General features: G+C 40.0%; 1 protein-coding gene and 1 pseudogene across 1 annotated transcript; both read right to left on the reverse strand.

Moving 5' to 3' along the window:
- Window positions 1–702: 702 nt before the first annotated feature.
- RXYLT1 (ribitol xylosyltransferase 1) lies at window positions 703–25,933 on the reverse strand. Its single transcript, XM_041757520.1, has 7 exons — window positions 25,603–25,933; window positions 24,467–24,622; window positions 19,630–19,732; window positions 8,031–8,345; window positions 5,451–5,621; window positions 1,221–1,634; window positions 703–959 (listed from the first exon to the last, which is right to left on the reverse strand). Exons 1-7 carry the CDS (start codon window positions 25,769–25,771, stop codon window positions 896–898), a joined length of 1,392 nt encoding a protein of 463 aa, XP_041613454.1. The 5' UTR covers window positions 25,772–25,933; the 3' UTR covers window positions 703–895.
- LOC121492181 lies at window positions 11,028–11,591 on the reverse strand (annotated as a pseudogene).
- Window positions 25,934–26,763: the final 830 nt, after the last annotated feature.

A 26,763-nucleotide genomic window follows, 5' to 3' on the forward strand; every position in this document is an offset into this window, starting at 1 on the left:
TATTATCATTGCTGTTATTATTACTTTGTGGTACTAATCTCCAGGATTATCAGGAAGCCTATCAACAGAGTGCCCTTGAATAATGCACCCTTAGCTATCACCTGAAGTATGGAACAAGAGGATAAAAAAGATTTTATTTATTTATTTGAAAGAGAGAGAGAGAGAGAGAGAGAGACAGACAGAACAAGCAGGGGGAGCAGTAGACAGAAGGAGAGGGAGAAGTAGACTCCCTGCTCAGCAGGGAGCCCAATATGGGGCTCGATCCCAGGCCTCTGGGATCATGACCTGAGCTGAAGGCAGACACTTAACCAACTGAGCCACTCAGGTGCCTGTGTGCAGTGCTTTTAGCAGGGGTTGCAGGTGGAGCAGTTTCCTAAGAACTGGATAGGGTTGTGGTGGGCACCAGGATGCTCCACTGGGATGCAAAAATGAGGTCCTTTATATCCATGCTGCCAGACCTGATGGCGTGGACACCTTTATGGGAATTCCATGTCTAAGAAAGTAGGGAAATTTAGACTTGATGAATACCTAGGGCCGTTATATACTAATTACGACCAGATCGTACATACAGGCACCGACTCCAGTATAATTCAACGAAACTTGAGTGATCTAAAGGTCTAATTCTGTAAGATTTATCCATATACATTCTTGACACAGTATATGATTATTCTCAGATTATGTAAATGAGCATGTCTTAAAATATTTAAATTGAATTCTATTATTAACTTGTATAATTACTACATATATTGGATGCTTTAAATGTTATTTCATTTCATATTTAAAACTTAACCTAGGAGGTACCGTTATCTTCATTTTACATTGAAAGGAACCAAGACTCAGGATACTTCACTTTGGCTTCCTCAAAGTCCCAGACAGTAGATGCAGAGGCAAGGTTTTAACCCAGGTTCTGACTCCAAAGCTGTCTTTCCACCACACAATGCTGCCTCCCTAGAGTGAATCTGAATGGATGAGAAGAATTGATAAACGTTAAACCATCTGACTTTGTAAAAGTGAGTTTGAGTAACATTTTAACTTCATTTGAAGGAGTGGCCCAATAAGGGAGCACTTACTTAGTCAACATTATATACGTAATCTAGGATCTACAAGAGTACCTCAAAGAACATTTACACACACACACACACACACACACACACACACACAGAGTATTAGAAATGATTTAAAAAATCAGATCTTAGCTCAAGAAGATAATTAACAGTTACCCTTTATTATTCATTAAAAATGAACTTTCTAAAATATTAGTAAATCGCATTTTTAGCTCTGTTTTGAAATGTTGATACCAGTCAAGTAACATTTTTCTTCTTTGAATCTTTTCTTGTAAAATTAGAGTTTTCTCTTTTTCTAAAACAGCTGGAAGTTCATTCCAGTTCTTAATAAAGATAAAGGGAGCATCCATGGACTTGAGTAACTGCAGAGGAGCGTTACGGTAAACAGATGTATTTCCACAGTTGCCAGCTGTCATTATATCTTCTACAACGGGAACAGAGCCGTAGGAGCAAGCCTCATATATTCTATAACATTCTGTGTTTACTCCTACTGGGCACAATGTGAGATCACTCTGGAGCAAAGCATCTTGATAATTCTTAAGGCTTTCATTTGTTTCCTGAGGCTGCCACCTAAAAAAATCAGGAAAACAACTTAGTTTTCACTTTATTAAGCATGTCTTTTATGAAAGAAAATGCCAGCTACGGGGAATGGCAAACACATTACAGAGATGACAGGCAAGAGAGATAAATAAAATCCTGCCCAAATAGATTTCTTGAAAATATTTAAGAATTTGAAGAGTATACAGTGACACGTTTAAATCTAATAGTCATCATAAAATTTCTGAATGAATGTGAATCCAGCCAATATTTTTTTAAATCTTAAGTAATCTCTACACCCAGTGTGGGGCTTGAACTCACAACCCTGAGATCAAGAGTCTCACTCTTGGGGCACCTGGGTGGCTCAGGTTGTGATCCTGGGGTCCTGGGACTGAGTTCTGCACTGGACTCTCTGTGGGAATCCTGCTCCTTCCTCTGCCTGTGTCTCTGCCTCTCTCTCTGAGTCTCTTCTCATGAATAAATACATAAATCTTAAAAAAAAAAAGTTTCACACTCTATCAACTGAGTCAGCCAGGGACCCCCAGCCAGTATTTTCTGAGTGCTGGTTCTTCTTTCTCTACCCCACCCTCCAAGATCTGGCTCTTATCAAGCTTATATTCTAGTTCTGGTGATAGAGATGGATAATAATCAAGTCAGGTCAGTATATTATTAGGTGTTAAGTACTATTAAGAAAAATAAAGCAGAGTAGTGAGGAGGGAGTTTCTTAGCCAGCAGTATTGCAGTTTTAAATAGGTTACCTGGGAACGTCTCATTGCAGGGGCGTCTGAGCACAGAGCTAGAGGTGAGGCAGCAAACCACACAGACATTTAAGGGGACAACCGAGGGCAGCACAGGTATAAAAGCCATGAGAGGGGATCCCTGGGTGGCTCAGTGGTTTAGAGCCTGTTTTCAGCCCAGGGCATGATCCTGGAGTCCCGGGATTGAGTCCCATATCGGGCTCCCTGCATGGAGCCTGCTTCTCCCTCTGCCTGGGTCTCTACCTCTCTCTCTGTGTGTCTCTTGTGAATAAATAAAATCTTTAAAAAAAAACACAAAAGCCATGAGACAGTGTGTGCCTGGCAAGTTCAAGGAACAGCAAGGCCAGAGGGTCTGAAGCAGAGTAACCGAGGGGAGAGGTAGAGGAGATGAAGTCAGAGCATCCCATCATGGGGGCTTGTGATCTGAGGCATGACTGACATAGCCTCTAATTCTAATTTTATCAGAATTAATCTGGCCCCCATGTTGAGAATAGACTGTACAGGGCCAAGGGCAGCAGGTAAGAGGCCAGACATTCTCTCCTGACTGTTCCTAATTTCTCTGTGAAATGGGCAATAGGGTCAAAATGTAATGAAGAGAGAAGAAGGTATAAAACAGTCTTGTAGGAGAGTGGGGGAGTACATGGACAACGGAAACATGATTGCTGACACTCTGGGCACTTGAGAATCAAGGCCATGTATTTTTTTTTTTAAGAATTTATTTATTTATTTATTTATTTATTTATTTATTTATTTATTTATCATTCATTCATTCATTCATTCAGAGAGAGAGAGAAAGAGATACAGAGACACATGCAGAGGGAGAAGCAGGCTCCACGCAGGGAGCCCGCAGGACTTGATTCTGGGTCCCCAGGATCACACCTGGGCTGCAAGCGCCACCTGCTGCGCCACCAGGGCTGCCCAAGGTCATGTATTTTTTAAAGAGATTTTATTTATCTATTTATGAGAGAGAGAGAAAAAGAGAGAGAGAGAAAGAGAGAGAGAAAGAGAGAATGAGTGGGGGGAGAGGGAGAAGCAGACTCCCCACTGAGCAGGGAGCCTTATGTGGGGCTTGATCCCAGGACCCCAACACCATGACCTGAGCAGAAGGCAAATGCTTAACTGACTGAGCCACCAGGTGCCGTGAGGTCATGTATTTAAAGCCAGGTCTATTGGCACAATTCTCTCTGTGTGTGTGTTTGGCTGCATGGTGCAGGTACGGAGCAGGTAAGAGAGCTAGATTTAGCCAGAGTTAGGGTTTGCTACACTAGGGAACTAGGGAGCTGGATGTATATCGGTCATAGTTGACCAGGACATTTAAGTGGGGAAAAGAAGGAAGTAAAGATGAGGTGAGTAAAGGACAGTGAAAAGGTGGTAGGAACAATGAATTATAAATCCCAGCTGAACTGTTGTAGTCAGATAGATACAGGGAGTAAGCTGGAATGATAGAAAAATCGTGGTTACAGAGAGAGATGCTGGAACTTGAGACCACAGAGAAGATGAGGCGTGTATGATAAGGTCTATGAAATGATGAAATGAGCGTGACACTGAATGGCCGAGGCCAGGTGGAGAACCAGACGGAAGACTGGGGGTAAAGGAACTGTAAGACAGAGGTGATGGAAGGACCATCTATGTAGATTCGGAATCACCAAGAATTAGGTTGGAGTAACATGGGAGAGAGTGAGAATGTGCCAGAACTAAACTCTCCGCAGAATTAAGGAGGTAAACCCCAGGGTCAGTAAATGACTTCAAAGAAGAAGAGCAATGAACAGTTTTGTTTGCTGACATGATACTCACAATGGGAGGTTTTAGGGAGGGAAAAGGGAGAATGGTCTGGAAGCAGCAATGAGAAGCAAGGAGGACACCTACTCCACCTCATGGCTCAATGTTGTTAGAGGAATTACAAGAATAAGTCTATTCCTGTGATCAACTTTGATATTTTGCACTGGCTTCATTCATTCCTTTCCTGGGACACTGTCCCTGGTGGCGTTTTATATTTGCTTTCCCTCTGCCCAGACTACTCTCCTCCTAAATAGACACAGGGCTCAGGCCTGCACCTTCTTCAGGCCTGGACTTTTTATACTCGAGCTTTCTGTGGCCATTCTACAACAGCAGATACTCCACTCCTGGTCCCTAGTCCTCTCTACATCTCTCCCCTGCTGAACTGTTTTTCCATGGCATCTATCATCTTCTTTTCAACGATATATTTTCCTGGTTTGTCTCCTCCAACAAACATTTAAGTTCTAAGAAGGCGTGGACTTTTGCCTGATTTGTTCACTGCTGTATTCTTCATGGCTAAGATAGTTTCTGGCATATAGCAGTTGCCTGAAAAATAGATGTTTACTGAATGGCTATAGCATGGTAACACTAACTCGGTTGTTAGAGTTGGGAGTTATACTTTCAAAAAGAGAGTATCTGCTACAATGAATATATTTGTAGATCTGGAAGGGCATTTCTTCTCTGATGACTCTACACATGAAAACGCATTTGTTTATTTAAAATCAAAAGGCATAATTTCAAAATTTCTTCCTTTACTCCATGAATACCTATTTCATGATAACCATGCAAAAGATGGAGGAACGTTGACCCTATTAAATCCATCCATCCATCCATCCATCCGCTCCCCATTTATCCTAGGCCTGTTTTGTGCAAGGGCCTATGTTAGATCTGGGGATTCAAAGAATACTGTGTCCTGTTCTCCTGTCCTCAGGGTTGTGTCAGTTTCCTGAAGGTGTGAGGACTAATTCATGCCATTCTTGGAACTCTGAAAAACCGGTCTGCTGAACATCTCAGGGGTGAACTGAAGACCTTATTGCCAACTGACTGAGGCATCTTGAACAACTGACATTTGCATTGGACGGTTCCTAGCATTCCTCTTCAGGGTGGACCATAGCTATAGGAGATTCTCCCCACTTTAAATGCATACAATCCAGTTTCTACACAGCCTTAATTACTGAATTTATAGAAGTATCTTCTGGAAAAAGACTGGTACTAATGAAGTTAACAATGTCTTTTTAGAAACCTGTGCTGCTACAAAAAGCAACTCTCAGACTGGAGAACAAAACAGGTGAATCAAGTAAACATAAGAACTTACTGTTCTCTTACTGAAACCCAACAGAGCTTATCATTCCCATCTTGTTTCAAAATGTTCATTAGTGCTTGTCTGGATGAATTTTCATAAACTGTTCCTAAGAAATTACATAAGTAGGGCCTTTCATTATGCAGCATTGACCAACTCGCCTCCACCACAGGAAAATTCCTGTATCTACAAAAATAAGTACATATGAGTTAACAATGTATGACAACAAGATTGGCAGATTATCATATAACCTAACATCATAGGTAGCATGATGATACAGAGAGAAGAGATCTCAAGTATGATTTTTTAAACCCCAAACTGTAATTTTCCATGCTTACTTTGGAAAAGTCCCTGAATCTACTGACTGAAAAAAAAAAAAAACAAACCTTAAATTGACATCTTTTACAAAATTGCTGTAGAGACTAAATGCCTGAAACACTTTGTTTTTTTATACACCTCAACTTCCATACACTTGTAGTCAAGGAAGGTTGACTTCAAGATCTTCAAAGTATAAATAATCCACATTTATAAAGATCACAATTTAATGAATGTTTTAGCCAGGTTATGGAAAGATTATAGAATACACATTGCTATAGGAAAGAGCTCCAATTTTCTTTCTTTATATTTAATTAATTAATTAATTCATTCATTCATTCGAGACAGAGAGAGAGAGAGGCAGAGACACAGGCTGAGGGAGAAGCAGGCTCCATGCAGGGAGCCCGATGTGGGACTCGATTCTGGGTCTCCAGGATCATGCCCTGGGCTGAAGGTGGCGCTAAACTGCTGAGCCACCCAGGCTGCCCAAAAACTAGCTTTAAAAAAATAATAAAACATAAAAAAAAAAAACCCTTGCATACCAACAGGAGAGGCCTGTCGCAACTGACCTATTCTTATGGGCATCTGGAAACAATCAGACACCAAACTGGGTGCCTGACATACAAGCTTCCCATAAGGGAGAAGCTTTATGTAATATTCTATAACCGGTTTTTTCAACCTTGGCATTACTGCCATCTTGGGCCAGTTCATTTTTTGTTGTGGAGCCTGTTTTCTACCTTGTAGGATATTTAGCAGCATCCTTGGCCAGCCTCTACCTACCAGGTGGCACTGTCGCCTCCACCTTCCACTTGTAACAATCAAAAATCCAGACACCGTCAAATGTCTCCTGGAGGACAAAACAGCTTCAGGTTGAAAACCACTGATTTATTAAAAAAAAAAAATATTGGTCTAGTCCAACAAACACAGAATTACAAAGAATTTCCATTCAATGTATGGAAATTGTATGAAGAGACTATATAGTGTTACTGTGAAAGAGTAATTTACAATGAAATTGTAAAATGAAATTGTGAAAGCATTTTACAATGAGCTCTACTCAAGGCAGAGAATTTTCAAAGGGTCTTATATCTGGCTATACTTAATATAAACCTTTTTGTCTGATGCTACCACAAACCTACTAAGTTGGAATACCACAGGGTAGGCCAGGAAATATGTCTGTTAATATGCTTCTGTGGTGATGCTGTGTAGCCAATTAAGCAGCAATTTAAGCCCACATCTGGTAACAAGTGATGAGAATGAATAATGAATATCTGATTCAAAAAGCATGTTAGCGAGATTTTTTGTAATTCATCCATTTGACAAGTTTTCATTGTCTACTCTGTGCAGGCTTGGTTTTAGACTCTGTCGACACAGAGAACAAGAGACAAAACGTCCTTGGGAAGTTTATGGCCTTGGGAAGTTTATGTACTAGTGCTGGCTCTAAGTTTAACTTACCTTAAAGTCAACTTAATTAAAAACTCTCTATTAACAGAGAGATAAAAAATGAGCTTTCCATTTTATAGAAAGACTTTATAGACATATATAGAAGCCTTAGTTAATACTTAATTAACTCCTACTATTATAGAAGAGATCTGTGCAAGTTCAATCAGTCTCAGTGGCGGATCTGAGCGTATTATGATCCTCTCAAATCCAAAGGTATGCTATGCTCCTGATTTAACATGCTTTACCAGTAAGATTTTTGTTTGTTTTTACTGTAAATTATATAGACTCTGTAGTTGCTTTAAGATCTGTCTGCCATTTTCTATTAAACATCTCTTTAGGGCACTCCTGATAAACCTGAACATTCATCCTATGCCTTGGAATTTTTAACTTAATCTTCTTTCCTTATCAAAAGCTAAAATATGCTAGGGGTGCCTGGGTGGCTCAGTCAGTTCAGTGTCCAACTCTTGATTTTGGCTCAGATCATGATCTCAGGGTTGGGAGATCCAGCTCCAAGTTGGGGTCTGTGCTGGGCAGGAAGCCTGCTTAAGATTCTCTCTCTCATTTCCCTCTGCCCCTCTTCCCCACTCACTCTCTCTCTTTCTCCCAAAAAACAAAAACAAAAACAAAAAGCAACCCCTCCCCCCAAACTAAAGTACTTTAAAAACATCATTATTACTACTGAAGCATGAGGCCAAATCATATTTTTTTCCATGGAAAAGACTGTACCGGGCTTCCCAGATGATCCCAGAACTACATTTTTTACAAATTTAAAGTACAATCTTCCTGATTCAGAAATTCAGGTCTTAGGTCTAGAAATACGTAATAATATTTTGTACTTACGTTGCCACTCCTAACGGCCACTGAAAGATATCTACGTCATTAATCCAGGGGCTATCATATATTATGAAAAGCACCTCCACAAAGCCTCCATTTCTTTTGAGGAACTGGTTTATCCATTCATTATTACAATGTTCGTTTCCAAGCAACACGACAGCAATATGATGGAGTTTTTGGGTTTGCACTAAATTTTGTACATAAAGTAACCACTGGGTGGCATAAAAGATCTTAGCTTTTTCTCTTCCGTTTAGAACGAGTACCACATTATTCACATCGATGGGAAAGTACCCTGGGACTACAGCTGGGCCAGTGATGAAGCTGTTAAAAACAAAACAACAAAACAAGAACAAGAGATAAACAGAAACAGAACAAAGGTAATTGAGATCAGAAGTTTTTAATCATTTTATATAAAATCTACAATGAGATTTAATCTGTATTCTTTCTAGAGATATATTTCTATAACACAAGTTTTTTTGAACAAGTTTGTAGGATACATCATGGCTGTGGGTTAATGGGAAGCTTTGGTGGTAGGAAGGTCAATTGCACATGGCAATCAGAAATGTGGTAGCTTTGTTGTTACTTTTAACCACATTCAGAATAAGTGGTGGCTAGAATTTAAGCTAGTAAACTATTCACAGTTGAGTGTGAAACTCTATTTGTATAGTTCCTCCTGGAAAGGTATTTAAATCAGTAGTTCTCATCTCTTTTATGGTGTGAGTGACTGTTATGCGCTCTATCTGAATGAAGTGTAAGTGATGAATTGAGAAACTGGAGGATGGCATTCTACACATCCGTGGAGGTTACCAGGAAGAAGGGAAAAGGAACTGGGGAATAGTACAAAGAAAGCTTCCTTTTTACAGGGAATATTTAATTCTTTTAAGGGGAAAGTTAAGTATCTGAAGCAAATATGACAGAGAGCTAGAATTTGTTCTGCGTGATGGGTAAATGAGAATATATTTTTCTCTGTTCCTTACTGTATTGGAAAAAAGTCGTAAGAGGAAGAGACATGTTTCATAACTCACATTTTTATATTCTGTGTGCTTAGAACAACCAATGCCACTGAATTATTTTAAATTAATACATATTAAATATAAAAAAATTTTAAACTATGTTAAAATTAGCCATAATGGTCCTGAATTCTCTACAACCTGCTCAACCATTTCTTTATAACTGTCTGGGGTTTTTTTAATTTAATTTTATTTTTTTACAATATTTTAAGTATCTCTACAATGTGGAGCTCGAACTCAGAGCCCTGAGATCAAGAATTGCATGCTCTCCTGCCTGAGCCAGCCAGGTGCCCCATAACCCAGAGTCTTTAGTTAAAAGATGTTGAAATTCTGCTTTTATTGCTTATTATTGTAGGAGAAAAAACATGACAGATAGGCATTCTGCATAGGTTGTCATTTATCTTCCAACAGCTTGGCAGAGCACGTTAGTCCTCACCCTGCATTTGGGAAATCAGGCTGAAGTTGCATAACCTAGTGAGGCATCGCTGAGTTGTGAATCGGGACATGTCTACTTCAGAGGTTGTTTCCATGACACTATGCTTAACAAATATACTAGAGTTAGTAGATATTATTAAAAACCCCAAACCTAAGTATATATTTTGTTTGTGTGTATGGGTACTGTGTGGATTCTATGACCTTATTGTACAACGAGAGTAACCTACCGGGATGAGAACTGTGTTTTGTATTTGCCTGGGACGGGACCTGGCATTGGAGGTGGCCAATGATTTAATGTTTTTTTTAGCAATTTAAGAGAATCTGCAGAATCTGAGGGGCTAGAGAATACTTTAGGGATCGTGATGATAGGAGAGGTTTAAAGTATTTATTATTGGTAGTATATGAACTACCATATACATCTAAAGGTGAAATTAGATTTAGATTTATAGCACCTTTAGATTTATAGGCAGGCATAATTTCTAGAGTACAAGAAATCTTCCAGCCCTCCTTTCCCACCCTAGGTCAACTTTATGAAGGAAGAAAAGGAAATTTTGAGAGAGGTTACATGACTTACATAAAGCTAGTAGACACTAGAGAGGCAATTGTAGAGACAGGCTCAAACTTAGTTATTTACATTTAAGTGCATATATCTTATATGCTCAAACTATTTTAAAGAGTGCCACACTGAAGCTTGTGTTACTTTTTAAAAACATAAAACATTTTACTAGATCAGATAATATTGACAGTTATCTAATAATATTCCATTTTAACTTCTAACTAGATAAGAACATTTTTATCAGGATAATTTATAATCCTGATAAAAGACAATACCATGAGTCTTTTTGTCCTGAGACATATATTTTTATCTATCATTGTTCATCCTTGATATAATTGTGTTAAAGCATTATTTATAGGGTATGGCTTTGAGGTGTAAAGCATCTTTCAATTGATATATCTATTTATTGCTTTATATAGGTGTATAATAGATAATAAACACCTGTACAGTGTTTTACAGTTTAGTAAACACTAACATGAAAATATATATTAAATGCTATACTAAGCGATACAGAATAAAATTGCTAAAGTAGGTTAAATGAAAGGGACATGAGTAGAGGAAGGTAAAAGTTGAAAGGTATTCCAGGAAATATAAGTAATATGAACTGCAGAGAGGCAGATAAGCTTGTGATTTAAGGGTATATAAGGAGAATGAGATTACACATGGGCAGGAAAACTAGTTTAGTTGGAGAAAAACAGTGGATTGTGAGGATAAAAAGGTGGTAATGATTGTAAAGCACTGAATACAATTTTGGCCATGGAGCTCAGTACATGTTATTAATCTGTGAGAAAGCAACAAAACAATATTGTATCTGTACTACATTTTTAATTACATAATACTATACATTGAAAAAAGACTGGAAGTAGACATGATGAAATGTGGTCTAATCCTGTTTTTGGAATTATGGACATAGTGGATTTATGAGTGATGGAAACATCTTCTGAATTTTCCAAGTTATTGTAACAGCCACTTATTCTTTTTATTACAAACCTATAAAAAAAAAGAAAGATGTAATTTTAAAAACAAATGAACTTGGAAAATCTGAGAACTGAATTTTTAAAAACTTTGTTTATTAATTGTGTTTTACACAACACTATTCCTTTATTAAGTACCAGCAGGACTGGATGCAAAGGGCAGTGGACACTCTGGGCCAGGGCCCATGTAGGATGTGAGGAGGAAATGATGATTGGGAGGCTGCTTTGCAGGAAGGGGGGTGATCTGGAGGCCAGGCCCAAGAAGCTCCTTAGATTTACTCCTGGAAATGGGTAGTCCTTAAAAAGGAGTCATGGCAAGTCATGGCCATGCCACCAAGAAGATTAAGAAATGCTTGGAAATCTAGTTGCCCGTCAGAGTTGAGGTCTAGCTTTTTCATCATGTGGTCAAGGACACCAAAGTCCTTCTAGTTCTTTGTAAAGGCAGCCAGTTCTGTATTCAAGAAGGTTAGGAACTCTGCCTTGGAGAGCATGCAGTTGTTACTCTCCTTTTCAGCAAACTTCTGGAAAACAACAATCAGAGACTCGATGCACTGCTCAGTCTCAGTAGGGCTGGACATTTTTGCCATGTGTGCATGGAGTGGGCGGGCAAGAAGGCTGTGGCCCCATGGGTGGCAGCCCTACCAGGAGTTTATTTATTTATTTTAAGTAATCTTTACACCTAATCTGGTACTTGAACTCATGACCCCCAAATCAAGAGTTGCATGCTCTTTTAAGCCAGCCAGGTGCACCTGGGTACTAGGTATTTTAAATACATTTAGAATCTTAACCAATCAGAAACAGGTTAAAATGGAAGAAGACATTTTATAATTTAGTCAGAAGATTTAAACTATATCTTAGAAGAATTTAAAAAATTTAGAATGTTTTGGGCCTTTTTATCACAAAGACCTCTAATGACTAGAAATTTGCTATATTTGCACAGGAAGAAAGCAAAAGATAATTTTTTATGGTATTAACTTTGTTGGACATGGCAAAACTTCTGTTCACATGCCATTAATTTGGGAGTTTACAATAGGTGTTTTAACACGTGACTTTAGTCGTAAAATAATATCATAAGCTATACTCAAGTCTCACTTTCACGTGAAAGGAATACTTCTAATTTTATTGACTCACATAAGTGAACAAAATGAAGTATGATTCATTTAGGGCTCATCTGACTCATCTTGGAATCTCCACTGCTGTCTGTGGAGTGCTCTTGCATTCCAGCAGCAGGAACACTGGCCCTTGTGCATTAATTGGCTTTCTGGACCTCGAGGTCATGTGTAAGCCACAGGGTCAGAGATGAGGAGATGGAAATTCGAGGTTCCTAAACTTTCTTTGTTCCCAGCACCTTCAGTGTTTTAGTGATTTTTTTCAAGGTCTCTTAAGCCAAAGAAATGAGTTAATGGTTCAGTAATTTTAAATTGTTAAGCCCAAACAACTAAATAAGTATTTACGTCTTAACTGCTTAGAAGTCACTTAAAAAATAATATTCACATACCGAATGAAAAAAATTCCTAATTCATTCTCAACTAACCACAGATAATAATGAGATGGATGTGTGCACCTGTTGAGCACTACACAACTTCTCAAACCCTGGAGTCAGAAAGGATACTGCCACTATCACTGCCTGTCCCACGTTGATCTTTGCACAGTACCTGAATTTCAGTACAGCAACCATGGAAAACCCAGCTCCACAAAGATGTGGCATCACTGAAATAAATGTAGGGTGATCTAGTGTTGGAACTGTGAACTACCTCGAGCTGGTGGTTTGCATGGTATCTGACAAATGTGAAGTAATACAGTGTTTCCTGCAAAGATTTAAAAAATTTTGTGGTGCTTGGGCACTCAGCTGGTTCAGTCGGTGGAGCATGTGATTCTTGAGGTTGTGAATTCAAACCCCATGGTGGATGTAGACATTACTTAGAAATAAAGTCTTAAGAAAATATTTGTGTGCCCCAGGGTACCTCAGTACACAGTCTGGGAAGCACAGATCTGGGTAAAGAAATTTTGGAGGTAAAAGAAAAATCCCGTAGGATTCAAATAGTTATGTGTGTATTGTAGTGTGTGTGTATTCAAATAGTTTTGTGTGTACTGTTAGTTGAACTGCCATGTGTTGAGAATAAATGAGAAGGAACTGGGGACAGTGAATGCAGATACTCTTGAAGGTCTGGATGAGAAGGTGGGAAAGCAATAGTGAGTAAAAGATTAAAAATGAAGGAGAGCAAGGAAGTAATTGAGGAAGGAAGGTGTTGGAAGAGGCAGAGGGGAAGCACAGGTGGAGGGAATTAACCCTGAGCCAGGGCAATCTCACTGAGAGCTAAGGTTAGGTGAGACAGAGATCATGTAGGTAAACGTTAGGGGAGCTAGTTAAGGGAGATAATTGCGGATACACTCCTTTTTCTTGAGAAAATAAGGGGCAAGGTTGCCTGCCGAGAAAGAGGGGGTCAGGCAGGTGCTGCTGGGTAGAGAAGGGTGGACAAACCAGCTCCCATCCCTGTATTTGTTATTCTGATCTCACACAAGCTATCCTGCTGCACAAGCTAGAAACTGGGGAGTTGTCAGATTCGTTTCTTGCTCTCATCCTTGTATCCAATAATCTAAGTTCTGCAAGTTTGGCCCAAAAATATTTCTCGAACTTGTCTCTGGCTCTAACTCCACCACCATTTCCTTACTTCATCACTTAGTTATTTATCTTTTGGATACTTATAGTCTCCTAGCTGGTCTGCCTGCATCCAAATCATTTTTCCACGTGGCTACTGGAGAAATCTACCCCAAAAACATATATGGCAATGCCACTATCTTGCCTAATCATTGTCAATTGCTTTTCACTGCCCAAGAATGAAGTCCAAGAGTCTTAATGTGGCACACGTAAGGTCCACCATGATATGGTCCTTGCCCTACACTCCCAATCTCAGCTACCTACCCTGTCTCATGCCCTAGGGATTCTGAATGGTTTGCAATTCCACGCACAAGACAGCTCTTTATCAGTTTTTAGTTTCTGATGTCGCCTTTGTGGGAATATAATCTCCTCTCACCACTTTGCTGACTCCTACTAATTTTTGAAGGGCTCAGCTCAGCCATCATCACCTTTCTTGATAGGCCTCATACCCCCAACTCTACAACTCTGCTCAGATCGGGTTAGTGGCCTTCTCCATTTCCCTGCCAACTAACATGATAGACTACTCACATACTTATCATTACGCTTTATACGGAGTATGAAAATTATTTATGTGTTTGTTTCAACCACTAGTCTGTGAACTCCCTGAGGTCAGAGAAAAGTATTTTATCCACTTTGAAATCCCAAGAGCCTAGAATGAACAACTAGCATGGGCTTCAGGAAACGCTGAATGAACAAGCAGTAATTCTCTCTCAGGGAGTTATTTGCCCTACCAATTTATTTAAGTTCTCTCACTGCATTTAAAGTATGAATCAAGTTACAAAAATTCAATTTAGCCATAACTTTCTAGCTATACATTATATAAAGAAGGTCTTATGTATGAGATATTACAGTATATTTATGCATGATGAAAGATATATTTTAGTTTCCTAAGGGTATTAGTCAAGCATCAATCATAAAATTTCATTAACTGAAGAATAAACATATTTAAAGAGCTCATATATAGAATTTTAAAACAGTGATTTACTCTTCTAGGTTTCTTAGCATACATTAATAGTCAAAACTTCTAATTTTCAATATTTTTTCTTTTCTCCTTGGTTCAGTTAAATATTTCTTCCTAGGAAGTACTTTCAATATATATAAAGTCCAGAGAAATCATTCAGATTTTGAGTTTTAAGCTGAGTGTGAGCAGAATATATTTTTTAGAATCCAATATAATTATTATTTCATTTTTTTTCTAAATTCAACAAGTACTACTGAACAAACACTACATATACACCGTTGTTATATTAAGTGAGTTATATAGATAAGATTACTAATTTGCCAGCTACGAGTCTGGCAAATACCTTGATTAGGAATAAGTGCACAAGATGGGGTTCCTGGCTGGCTCAGCTGATGGAGCATGCAATGCTTGATCTACTGGCTGTAATTTTAAGCCCCATGTTGGGTGCACACATTACTTAAAAAAAAAAAAAAAAGAATACGTGTACAAGCAAACTGTCCACGTGGCTCTTAGCCACTAGATTCTTTTTTTTTTTTTTTTTAAAGATTTTATTTCTTTACTCATGAGAGACACAGAGAGAGAGAGAGAGAGAGAGAGGCAGAGACACAGGCAGAGGGAGATCTTAGCCACTAGATTCTATATCAATTTTGGTTAATTAGCAGTTTTTAAAAATTTGGTTTTACAAAATAGGTATACCAAACTTATGAACAGCCTTTACATTTGAACAGCTACTGAAATTTATCCCACTTTTGTGGTTGGCATTACGGTCAGGATTCCATACTTTTCTAATTCAATATTGTTGTTTTTTTAAATTTTGTTTGTTTGAAGATTTTAAAAATATTTTTAAATTTTGTTTTTTTAAAGATTCGTTTATTCATAAGAGACACAGAGAGAGAGAGAGGCAGAGACACAGGCAGAGGGAGGAGCAGGCTCCATGCCGGGAGCCCGACACGGGACTCGATCCTGGGACTCCAGGATCACACCCTGGGTCAAAGGCAGAGGCTTAACCACTGAGCCACCCAGGCATCCCTCTAATTCAATGCTAATGAAGGAATATTCCCACTCTTGTGCTATCATGGCTGGAGTGGGAAAATGGGCTTTATGAAAAATTAACTACATTGTTTTTGTTTACCAGTAAAAATTTTTATCTGAATCCTGCACTGATCTATGGTCCAGAATTTGACTTACAGGTAGTCCCAATCCTGAGATCAAGAATCACACACATGCTCTACTGACTGAGCCAACCAAGTACCCCTAAAGATTTTATTTTTAAGTAATCTCTACACCCAACACGGGGCTTGAACCACAACTCCAATATCAACAGCTGCATGTTCCACTGACTGAGACAGCCAGGTATCCCAGAAAAACCCCAGGTTTTTAAATCATTAGTAATGATTACTTTTCCTTTCATCTCCAGGCTTTTTTTTTTTTTTTAAAGATTGTATTTATTTATTCATAAGAGATGCAGAGAGAGAGGCAGAGACATAGGCAGAGGGAGAAGCAGGCTCCCTACGGAGAGTCTGATGCGGGACTCGATCTCAGGACCCCCAGGATCACGACCTGACCCAAAGGCAGACACTCAACCACTGAGCCACCCTGGCATCCCTATCTCCTGGCTTCTATTTTTCTAATCCCATTCAAGAGTTTATACATATTCCTAAGCTTAAGATAATTGGATTTGGGTGTTTGAAAGTAAATGAGTATTATCTATATAAATATCATATTCTGGGGATCCCTGGGTGGCTCAGCGGTTTAGCGCCTGCCTTTAGCCTAGGGCATGATCCTATAGTCCCCGGATCGAGTCCCATGTCGGGATCCCTGCAGGGAGCCTGCTTCTCCCTCTGCCTATGTCTCGGCCTCTCTCTCTGTGTCTCTCATGAATAAATAAATAAAGTCTTTTTTTTTTTAATTTAAAAAAGAATTTTTTTTAAAATTTTTATTTATTTATGATAGTCACAGAGAGAGAGAGAGAGAGAGAGAGAGAGGTAGAGACACAGGAAGAGGGAGATGCAGGCTCCATGCACCGGGAGCCCGATGTGGGATTCGATATCGGGTCTCCAGGATCGCACCCTGGGCCAAAGGCAGGCACCAAACCGCTGCGCCACCCAGGGATCCCAATAAATAAAGTCTTAAAAAAATAAAATAAATCTCATATTCTGGTATTTGAAATGAAAATATGCATTATGGGGACAAGTCTAAGATTTTTGTCAGAAAAATTCGTAAAAATTCATAGAGAAGAGAAGTTTACCTTTCCTTCTGAAATTTTTACTGAGACTTCATATTATGATCATATAGCAATAGTGTTTTTTCCAAAAATTAAGAGAACTTTGTATTCAAGAAGTTCACTCTCATGACAGATTTTTTTTTTTCATGACAGATTTTTTTTTTCATGACAGATTTTTTTAAAACAGCTTATTAAAGTTTTAGATTCATGCAAGTAGTATATATAATTTATTTTTCCAAAATTAATAAATTCTTATGGGCTTGCAACTTTTTTAGTTGACACAGGCTACTAACCTAAATATTTCAACACATTCATCCTTATTTTTTGTCCCTCCTTCTTTTCCTTTTAAAGTTCCCATTCATATATTTGAGAGAGAGAGTGAGAGATAGAGAGAACACAAGCAATGGGGAGAGATAGAGAGAGAAGCAGACTCCCTGCAGGATCATGACCTGAGCCAAAGGCAGATGCTCAACTGACTGAGCCACCCAGGTGCCCCATGTTCATCCTTATTTACCAAAACTGAATTAGAAGGTATGGGTCACCTTGAAGATACTGGGAAGAGTTTCTAAGTACTATCAGGGTACTTGGTGTAAAAAAGTATGAACCCATTTTGTTACAATAAAACTTTATGTTTACAAAGAGCTCATATCAACATATAGGTCCAAAGCATGTAATCCAGAACACCAATAAATAACTCAGAATGGTCAATCCACATGCTTATATTGACTTGACCAGCACATTCTTTCCATATAGACAGACTGCAAGTAATACCCAATTATATGAGGGTTGTTTAATTAAATATGGAAACAGGATATGGGATTTAACTATATGTAGTACTTCAAATCTACGTTTCAAAAGGGAAGAAATGACTCTGTGTTTACCATGAATCAGTAACATATGTAGTCTGTGCTCAGGATGTGAATCCATGAACACCTGGGTAGCAGACTGAACTTTTGAGCCGGCCTGATGAAGTGCTGTCACCTCTGAGCAGTAGAGCAGTTAAGAGCACATACTGCAGCCAAAGTATCTGAATTCAAATTCCAGCTGTACCTCTTATAAGGTGTCTAAACTTGGGCAAATTTCTTAACCTCTCTCTGCCTTGATTTCCCTAAATTTCAAATATGGCAAATAATAGTTTCTAATTCACAGGATTATTTTTAAAAACTTTTTTATTTTTAAGTAATCTCTACACCCAACATGGGGCTCAAACTTACAACCCCCGGATCAAAAGTCACATGCTCTCCTGACTGAGCCAGCCAGGCACCCCTCACAGGATTATTTTGAAGATTAAACGAATTAACAGATGTATAGGCTTAGAATTGTATCTGGCACATAGTAATCACTACAGAAGTCTTGCTGTTGTTATTAGTTTTATTATTTTTACTATTACTTGAATAGGTACTGCAACATCTCCCTACCTTCCATTCTCCTTTCTCTCTATCTCCAGTACTGAATATTATCTCTCTTTCATTTACCTTCACAAAAACCTTATTGATACATTCTTTATATTATGTTCAATTAGGTAACAAGTGAACCTGGGACTCATTCTTTCTCTTGAAAGAACTTTGTCTATCTCTATGTGTATCTACTGTATATTGATTTACAGTTCAATTTCATAGGCACCTTCATTTTTAATTTCTTAGGAGGAATCAGCATATGCTACTTATGAAAAAGTTGGGGAAAAAAAGAAAAAGTTGAACTTCTTTCTAAAGATCATGTTTTAAATTACATTTCATAAAATTCACCCATTTTCGGGCACTTGGCTGGCTCATCTGGAGGAGTGTGTGACTCTTGATCTTGGGGTCATAATGGGTATAGAGGTTACTTAAAAATAAATGAATAAAATCTTTAAAAATAAATAAAATCTTTAAAAACTATAAAAATCTGTTTACTTCTCAAGAATGATTACTTTGAAAAGATACATGAAATGAAATTGCTTTGTAAGTGTGTATAAAGCAAACAAAGAATTAAAGGAGCAGAGAAAATTCAGATGAAATTGAGATTAACCACACAGCTTTCTACCTATTTAAATAGCTTTAGAAATAAGAGATCATCGATTAAAGTTTTATAAAGATAAAAACTCAAAAAGCCTTAATGATACATTGGTTTCACTGAATCTAAAAACAGATTCCTGAGTAATTGCAATAAAGTTGTAATCTATACCATCAAATCATGAAAGAACTCATATATATTTTTATAAAATTTTCACAACTCATAAGAATAGCTTTGATACCACTTGAGTATTATAAAACAGGTGAACGTGACTAGAAGACAAAAATGAAAGTACTTTTAAGTTTATATATTATTCCTTCAAAATGTGGAATATTAAATGTTTATCAACAACCAAATGTTACAAAATTTGGAGCATGAACTTTCCCATATAATCATAAATGTTTTGATAAAAATGAAACAGACAAAATTTAAAAAAGGAAGTATTTTGTAAAATGTTCCAGTGAACTTTAACTACAATAGAGTTTCATGAGATTTACTTTTCTATTTTTACTATTTTTACTATTTTACTATTTACTATTTTACTATTTTCATGAGAAAATCTATTTTCGTGAGATTTACTTTTCTATTTTACTATTTTTACTATTTTACTATTTACTATTTTACTATTATTTACTTTTCTATTTTCTATTCTTCACAAATTGAAGTAGAAATGCTGTCTCTAAATGTGTTTTCCTCTTATTTTTCTTCTAGTATTTACATAAAACATTATGTAAATTATAACATTATAACATTATATAGAAACACAGCAAATGTTAATGTTGCACAATTAATACCTGTAATGTGTTCTTCCTACAACTGAATTTCCTTCTCTCCACTGAGCAGTCACATCAGTGGGATCAAGTGAACCTTCGAAAATATGCTCCCAGAGATACAAACCTGGTAAAGAAAAACAAACAAACAAAAAAACCCATTTACTGTCTGGTTTATTCTCATGTGTGAGATGAGATGTTCTGCCCATGTATATAATTTGATCAGGAAAGGAGACTGTATTCCTTTTCTGTCCCTTGGCAGGCAGTTCTGCCAAGAAATAGCTCGAAAGTATCAATATGGCAATTAATGTAAGAGAGAATTCAGAGGTTTTCAGTGTGAAATGTGGCAAAATGTGGGTTATATTAAAGACAATAACTTCTCTTACTCTAAGTTTGAGAAACCCCTAATTATCCCTGGACTTTTACTATCTACTTTAACCTGAAATCTGTTATAATGTAAGTTACTATATGATTAGAATGGTTTCTGTATTATAGCAACCTAGGGGAATTCATGACTTTGTGCCAAACACAGCCAGAGGAGCTCACATATATATGTACACAGTCAATATATCAAGGAGATAGTAACTCCTCCTGATGTGAACACACATGCCTCATTGCATGATGCCCTCTGCAGACAAATGCCATTGCATCTTCCTCCTCAGGGCAGCCCTTGATATTTTCCTGTGAATTCACCTGAATGAAATCTCTGAGAGTAGAGGAAAGCAGAATGAAGTAATCTGGGGGCCCTGCTTTACTTACATTGACAGATATGCTTTGTTCCATTCTCATTATGCCCTGGTACTAAAGGATACAAAATAACTGTGTTTAGACACCTGGCCAATCAGATAAAGCTTTCCACATGTGGTGGCCCAATAATGTTTCCCTGTCCACCCAAGATGCCCAAAGATGTAATCTCTAGAATCTACGAATACATTATCTTACATAGCAAAAGAAATTTTCTGTATGTGATTAAGGATGCTGAGGTGGGGAGGTTATCCTAGATTATCTGGATGGGCCCTATATAATCATAAGCGTCCTCACCAAGAGGGAGAAAGGAGTGTCAGGGTAAGGGAAGGAGGCATGAGGATGGAAGCAGAAGTCAGAATGATGCTGGGCTGTGAGTCAAGGAATGTGGGTAGCCTCAAGAAGCTGCAAAAGTCAAGGCAACGGATCCTCCTCTTAAAGCCTCCAAAAAGAATACAGCCATGTGGACACATTTGAAATTTCTACCTTCAGAAATTTAAGATTGTAAGTTTATGGTGACTATAGTAAATAATACTATTTTATATATGACAATTGCTAAGAGGATAGATTTTTTTTTTATTAAAGATTTTATTTATTCATTCACAAGAGACAGAGAGAGAGAGAGAAAGAAAGAGGCAGAGAGACACAGGCAGAGGGAGAAGCAGACTCCATGCAGGGAGACTGACATGGGGCTCGATCCCGGGTCTCCAGGATCAGGCCCTGGGTCGAAGGCAGGCACTAAACTGCCTTCAGGCACTGCTGAGCCACCCAGGCTGCCCAAGAGGATAGATCTTGAAAGTTCTCATCACATGAAAAAAAAGTGTAAGTGTGTGCGATGATAGATACTAACTAGAATTATCATGTTGATCACTTCATAAAATATAATATCTCAAACCCCTACGTTGTATACCTGAAACTAATATAATGTCATATGTCAATTACATCTTGATTCAAAAAAAAAAGATAATAAATTTGCGTTGTTTTAATTCACTCAAATTTTTGGTAACTAGATATGGCAGCTATAGGAGACTATTCATTCTGGAGCCTGGAAATGAGATACTGCTTTAACAAATGCTTAAAAATCTGGAAGTGGCTTTGGAATTGGGTAATGGGAAGAAGCTGGAAGAACTTTGCTTAAAAATCTGGAAGTGGCTTTGGAATTGGGTAATGGGAAGAGGCTGGAAGAACTTTGAGGAGCATGATTTAAAAATCCTAGATTAGATTGCCTTGGCCGGGTTATAGATAGAAGTATGGGTGTTAGTGACTTAGCTAGTGAGAACTCAGAAGAAAAAAGCACAATAGAAATAAAGCCTATATTGTTTTTATAAACATCTAAGTAGACTGTCAGGATTAATATGAATGTTCAAAGTGCTGCTGGTGAAGACTCAGAAGGAAATGAGGAATATGTTATTAGAAACTGGAGAGAAGGGGATTCTGGTTATAATAGCACCAGAAAGCTTAGCTGAACTGTGTCCAGAAGTTATATGGAAAGTGGAACCTGTAAATGATAAGCTTGGATATTTAGGTGAAGAGATTTCCAAATAGTGTTGAAGCTATGGCTTGGTTTCTTCTTGATGATTATAGTAAATATAAGAAGAAAGAGTGATTGAGGGAGGCACTGTTAAACAAGAAGGAGCCACGACTTGGTGATTTGGGAAATTCTTGGTCTGTTCAATTGCAAAAGGGTGGAAAATTAGAGAAGATTCACTGTCAGGAAAGCATGTTCCTGAAAGAAGGTGATGGATGTAGCTGAGTATCTTTTTGCTAGTGCCTTAAAAGGATAAAAAGGTTAAAATATTCAGTCACATAGAGGGTTCTTTGAGGACAGTAGGTGTGTAATTTATGGTTTATGGGTCTCCTCAGCCATCTCAGCAAGAAGCCAGAAACAGAGGCAAGATTATCTAGGAAAGACCTGGAGGGGCTCTTGTCTAATGGAGTGAATCCACGTATCATACATAGGAGACCCACAAGGCTCTTGAAAAGGTTGTATCAGTAGAAACACTGCTGGCTTAGACTAAATGGGATAGAGAGATGTTGAAATGAAAGAAGGGTATTGGATTCCCAAAATCCTATCAGCAGGATACCGGCTGATAAAACTACTGAGCTGCAAGCACATGCTACCATTTATGACAAAGGAAGGATTACTGCAAACATAGAGCTGCAAGACCAGAAGCAAATTTTGAGCTACAGCTTATTCCCAGGACTTGAAACCTAACAATTTGCCTGGTTAGAATTTAGAATTGCTTGGATCAATGACTTCATTTTCCTTCACTTTTTTAAAAAAATTTATTTTTATTTTTTTAATTTATGATAGAGAGAGAGAGAGAGAGAGAGAGAGAGAGAGGCAGAGACCCAGGCAGAGGGAGAAGCAGGCTCCATGCACCGGGAGCCCGATGTGGGATTCGATCCCGGGTCTCCAGGATCGCGCCCTGGGCCAAAGGCAGGCGCCAAACCACTGCGCCACCCAGGGATCCCCCTTCCCTTTTTTATTTTTATTTTTTTTCCTTCCCTTTTTTTTTTCCTTCCCTTTTTTAATTTAAAGACTTTAATTATTGATTTGAGAGTAAGAATGAGAGAGAGAAAGAAAGAGAGAAAGAAAGAGAGAGAGAGAGAGAAACACAAGCAATGGGGAGGGATAGGGGGAGAAGCAGACTCCCTGCAGGATCATGACCTGAAGTGGGGGAGAGGGGCAGAAGGAGAGGGAGAAAGAGAATCCTAAGCCAACTCTGCACTGAGCACAGACTGGACATGGTGCTCAATCTCAGGACCCTGAGATCATGACCTGAACAAAATCAGACAGATTTTGACACATAACTGAGTCACCCAGGCACCCCCCCACCTTCTTCTTCCTTTTTGAATAAGAATAGAATTGGAATCCTATATGCCTGGGAAATAGATTGAGGAAAAGCAGTGTTTGATAAAACTCATCTAGTCATTTTGTGCTTACTGAATTGCAAAAAGAAAAGTCTGGAGACATGAAAACTTGTTAAGATGTAGATTTAATGAAAAACTAGAATGGGGAAGTGAGAATTTAAAGGATGAGATGAATATCAGACATCTTATAAAGAAGAAAGTTGCCAGAACTTGATGGCTGGAGCCTCAGTCTAGGTACTGGAAATTTGGAGGTCAGCCAAATTCTTCAAGGATGTATATTTGCATGCTAGTATGAAGGACTTTATGAAACACTAAGGGCAAAGCATCATTCTCTGATTACTTTCTTCTCATCTGGTCCTTTCTATCCATATCCCTCACTGTGGATAAATCCAACTCATGTTTAAAGGCCCAACAAAGGGGATCCCTGGGTGGCTCAGCGGTTTAGCGCCTGCCTTTGGCCCAGGGCGCAATCCTGGAGTCCGGGGATCGAGTCCCACGTCAGGCTCCCGGCATGAAGCCTGCTTCTTCCTCTGCCTGTGTCTCTGCCTCTCTCTCTCTCTCTCTCTCTATCACAAATAAATAAATAAATAAATAATCTTTAAAAAAAAATAAAGGCCCAACAAAGCCCCTTTTAATTCATTAAATTCTGTCTGACTCTTGTAGCCCTCATTGAGGGTCCCATTCTCTGAGCATAGTATATAACTTGGAACACAAGAATCTCATGGTACTCGGAGCAAAAATGCTTTTGTGGGTATTCAAGTTTAATCGACTATATATTGTATCTCTTTTTTACACATTTATAATGAACATTGGCATGTTAAAGGCTCTGAGAATGGCCTGCAATAAAGAACCTTGTTTAACTTTGTTCAGTTCAATGTTTCCCAAATTTTTTTGGCAAGTCAGGGGCCACCTCTTATACTTACTTGTGTATCAAGTGTCCAATTAATACATACATAATGAAAATTCAGTTGACACAGCCATTTCTATATAAGGATGCTTACATTCTACTTTGTATCTACAAATAAAGCTGTACTCTGCAAAAGACCAACAATAGAATATTCGTGTTTGTGTATTTACATAGATATTGTCTAACTGAAAGGAGAAATGAAATATTAAGCAAAAAATATATCACAATGCTTAACAATGAAATAAACTAAATGTATTAAAATGAATTGAATTTAATGTTAATAAAGTACCTTTGAGGAATTCTTTTTACATGCCTTAGTTCTATACATTAACTTACCAATGGCAGCTTTGCCCCAGATTTGTACATGGAAGTCTGTTTTCCCTTTCGTGGATTTATTTAATATTTGAAGACTAGTTTTAAACCTGTGTTGTTGCTCATTTTTTTCATCTCCTTCCCAAGGATTCCATTCTTCACTTCCCAAAGTAGATTGTTCTGTGTTTTAAAAAGAGTAACAGTGTTTATCAGTAAGGTGGACCTGCAGTTGTAGATGAATTCATGCCATTTAAATTAGATACGAGGGTGATAATTTCAGTTTTCCTAGAGGCAAAGCAACTGCATTTGGACTGGTCAAACACGTAAAATTAAAGGAAATCAGAATTTAATCTTTATTAAGTCTTTATTCTGAACGATCTTAGAATGTTAACAGGAGACACAAAATTCTCTCTCCCAGACGAAACCTTCTAAAAATCACTGGATAAGTTTCAATTTTACATTGACTGTATCTCTGAACACTTGACTGCAGAACGTTTTAGGTACCATTGTGCAAAAGTCCGAAATGAGGGCGAGAGGAGTCGGAGTCTGATTCTGACACTATTTCAGATAGTATTTATTGTGCAAAACTCTGAAAAGAGGGAGGAGTCTGATTCTTTCTTTTTCTTCTTTTCTTTTCTTTTCTTCTTTCTTTTCTTTCTTTCTTTCTTTCTTTTTTCTTTCTTTTTTTTTCTTTCTTTTCTTTTCTTTTCTTTTCTTTTCTTTTCTTTTCTTTTCTTTTCTTTTTTTAAGATTTTGTGTATTTATTCCTGAGAGACACACAGAGAGAGGCAGGGACACAGGCCGAGGGAGAAGCAGGCTCCATGCAGGGAGCCTGACGCGGGACTCGATCCCGAGACCCCGGGGTCACGTCCTGGGTCCGGGGAGGGAGGGTGAGCTCCCGGGAGGGCGGGCGAGGTCCGGGGAGGGCGGGGGAGCTCCCGGGAGGGGGGGGGACGAGCTTCGGGGAGGGGGGCGAGGTCCGGGGGGTGGGAGCGAGGTCCGGGGAGGGGGCCGAGCTCCGGGGACGGGGGGCCGACACCGCCGCACACGCTCCCGGGCCCGGCCGGGCCCGCCGCCCTCAGCCGCAGGAGGTACGAGCCCTCGGGGCCCCGGGGCCCCCCCGACCCGCCCCTGGGGCCCGCGGCCGCCCGGCGTCCTACCTCGGCCGCGCCTGTCCCGCGCGGGGGCCGCCCCCTTCCTGAGGCCCCGCGTAGACGCGGCCGGCGCCCGGCGGCGGCGCCCCAGGAAGACGTGGAAGGCGGCGTACAGGGAGAAGAGGCAGTACAGGGCGATGAGAAACGAGCAGAGCCGCTTCCGCGTCAGCCGCATCCCACTGCGGCTCTCCGTCGGCCACCGCCACTCCGGGCCGGGCCGGGGAAGACGCCGGCGCTCCGCCGCGGCCCTGCGGGCTCCGGGGCAGGTGCAGGCCCGGGCCGCGGGGAAGGGAGGCGGCAGAATCGGCCCGCCCCCGCGCAGGCCCCGCCCCCGCAGGCCCCGCCCCCGCAGGCCCCGCCCCCGCGCAGGCCCCGCCCCCGCGCAGGCCCCGCCCCCGCGCAGGCCCCGCCCCCGCGCAGGCCCCGCCCCCGCAGGCCCCGCCCCCAACCCCAGGTCCCGCCCCGCGAAGGCCCCGCCCCTAGCCCCAGGCCCCGCCCCGCGCAGGCCCCGCTCCCGCCCAGACCCCGCCCCCGTGCAGGGCCCGCCCCCGCCCCGCCCCCACGCGGGCCCTGCTCCTGCCCAGACCCCGCCCCGCGCAGGCCCCGCCACCGCGCAGGCCCCGCCCAGACCCCGCCCAGACCCCGCCCCCGCCCTCAGCTCCTCCCAAGCCTCCCGCCCTCTGCAGGGCTTTTTCTTTCTCTCGCTTTGTTTTTTCCTTTATTTTTTTTTTAAAAGATTTTATTTATTTATTTGAGAGAGAGACAGAGAGAGCGACTGAGAGAGCACAAGCGTGGGGGAGAGGGAGAGGGAGAGGCAGGCTCTGCAGTGAGCGGGGAGCCAGATGTCGGGCTCGATCCCAGGACCCTGGGATCATGACCGGGGCACAACCGACTGAGCCCCTCTAGTGCCCCGGTCTCTGGCTTTCCTACCGTGTGGGCATCCGTCTTTGGAACTGGGCATTGGGAGCCCACGCGCTGCTGCTCGACCTCCGCAGAGTGCCCACGGCCCCTTTCAACCCTGTCTTCCTCCCCACGTGCACACAAACTTACCTATTATCTGACCGTAAAGAAAAAACACCAAACAGACCAAAAATCCAAAACAGCACCCACCGTGATCCATGAAGGCAGGGTCCATGCTTTTGCTTTTGTTCCCAGCGCTTAGCACAG

This window comes from Vulpes lagopus, chromosome 5 (assembly GCF_018345385.1).
Source record: "Vulpes lagopus strain Blue_001 chromosome 5, ASM1834538v1, whole genome shotgun sequence".
Lineage (NCBI taxonomy): Eukaryota > Metazoa > Chordata > Mammalia > Carnivora > Canidae > Vulpes > Vulpes lagopus.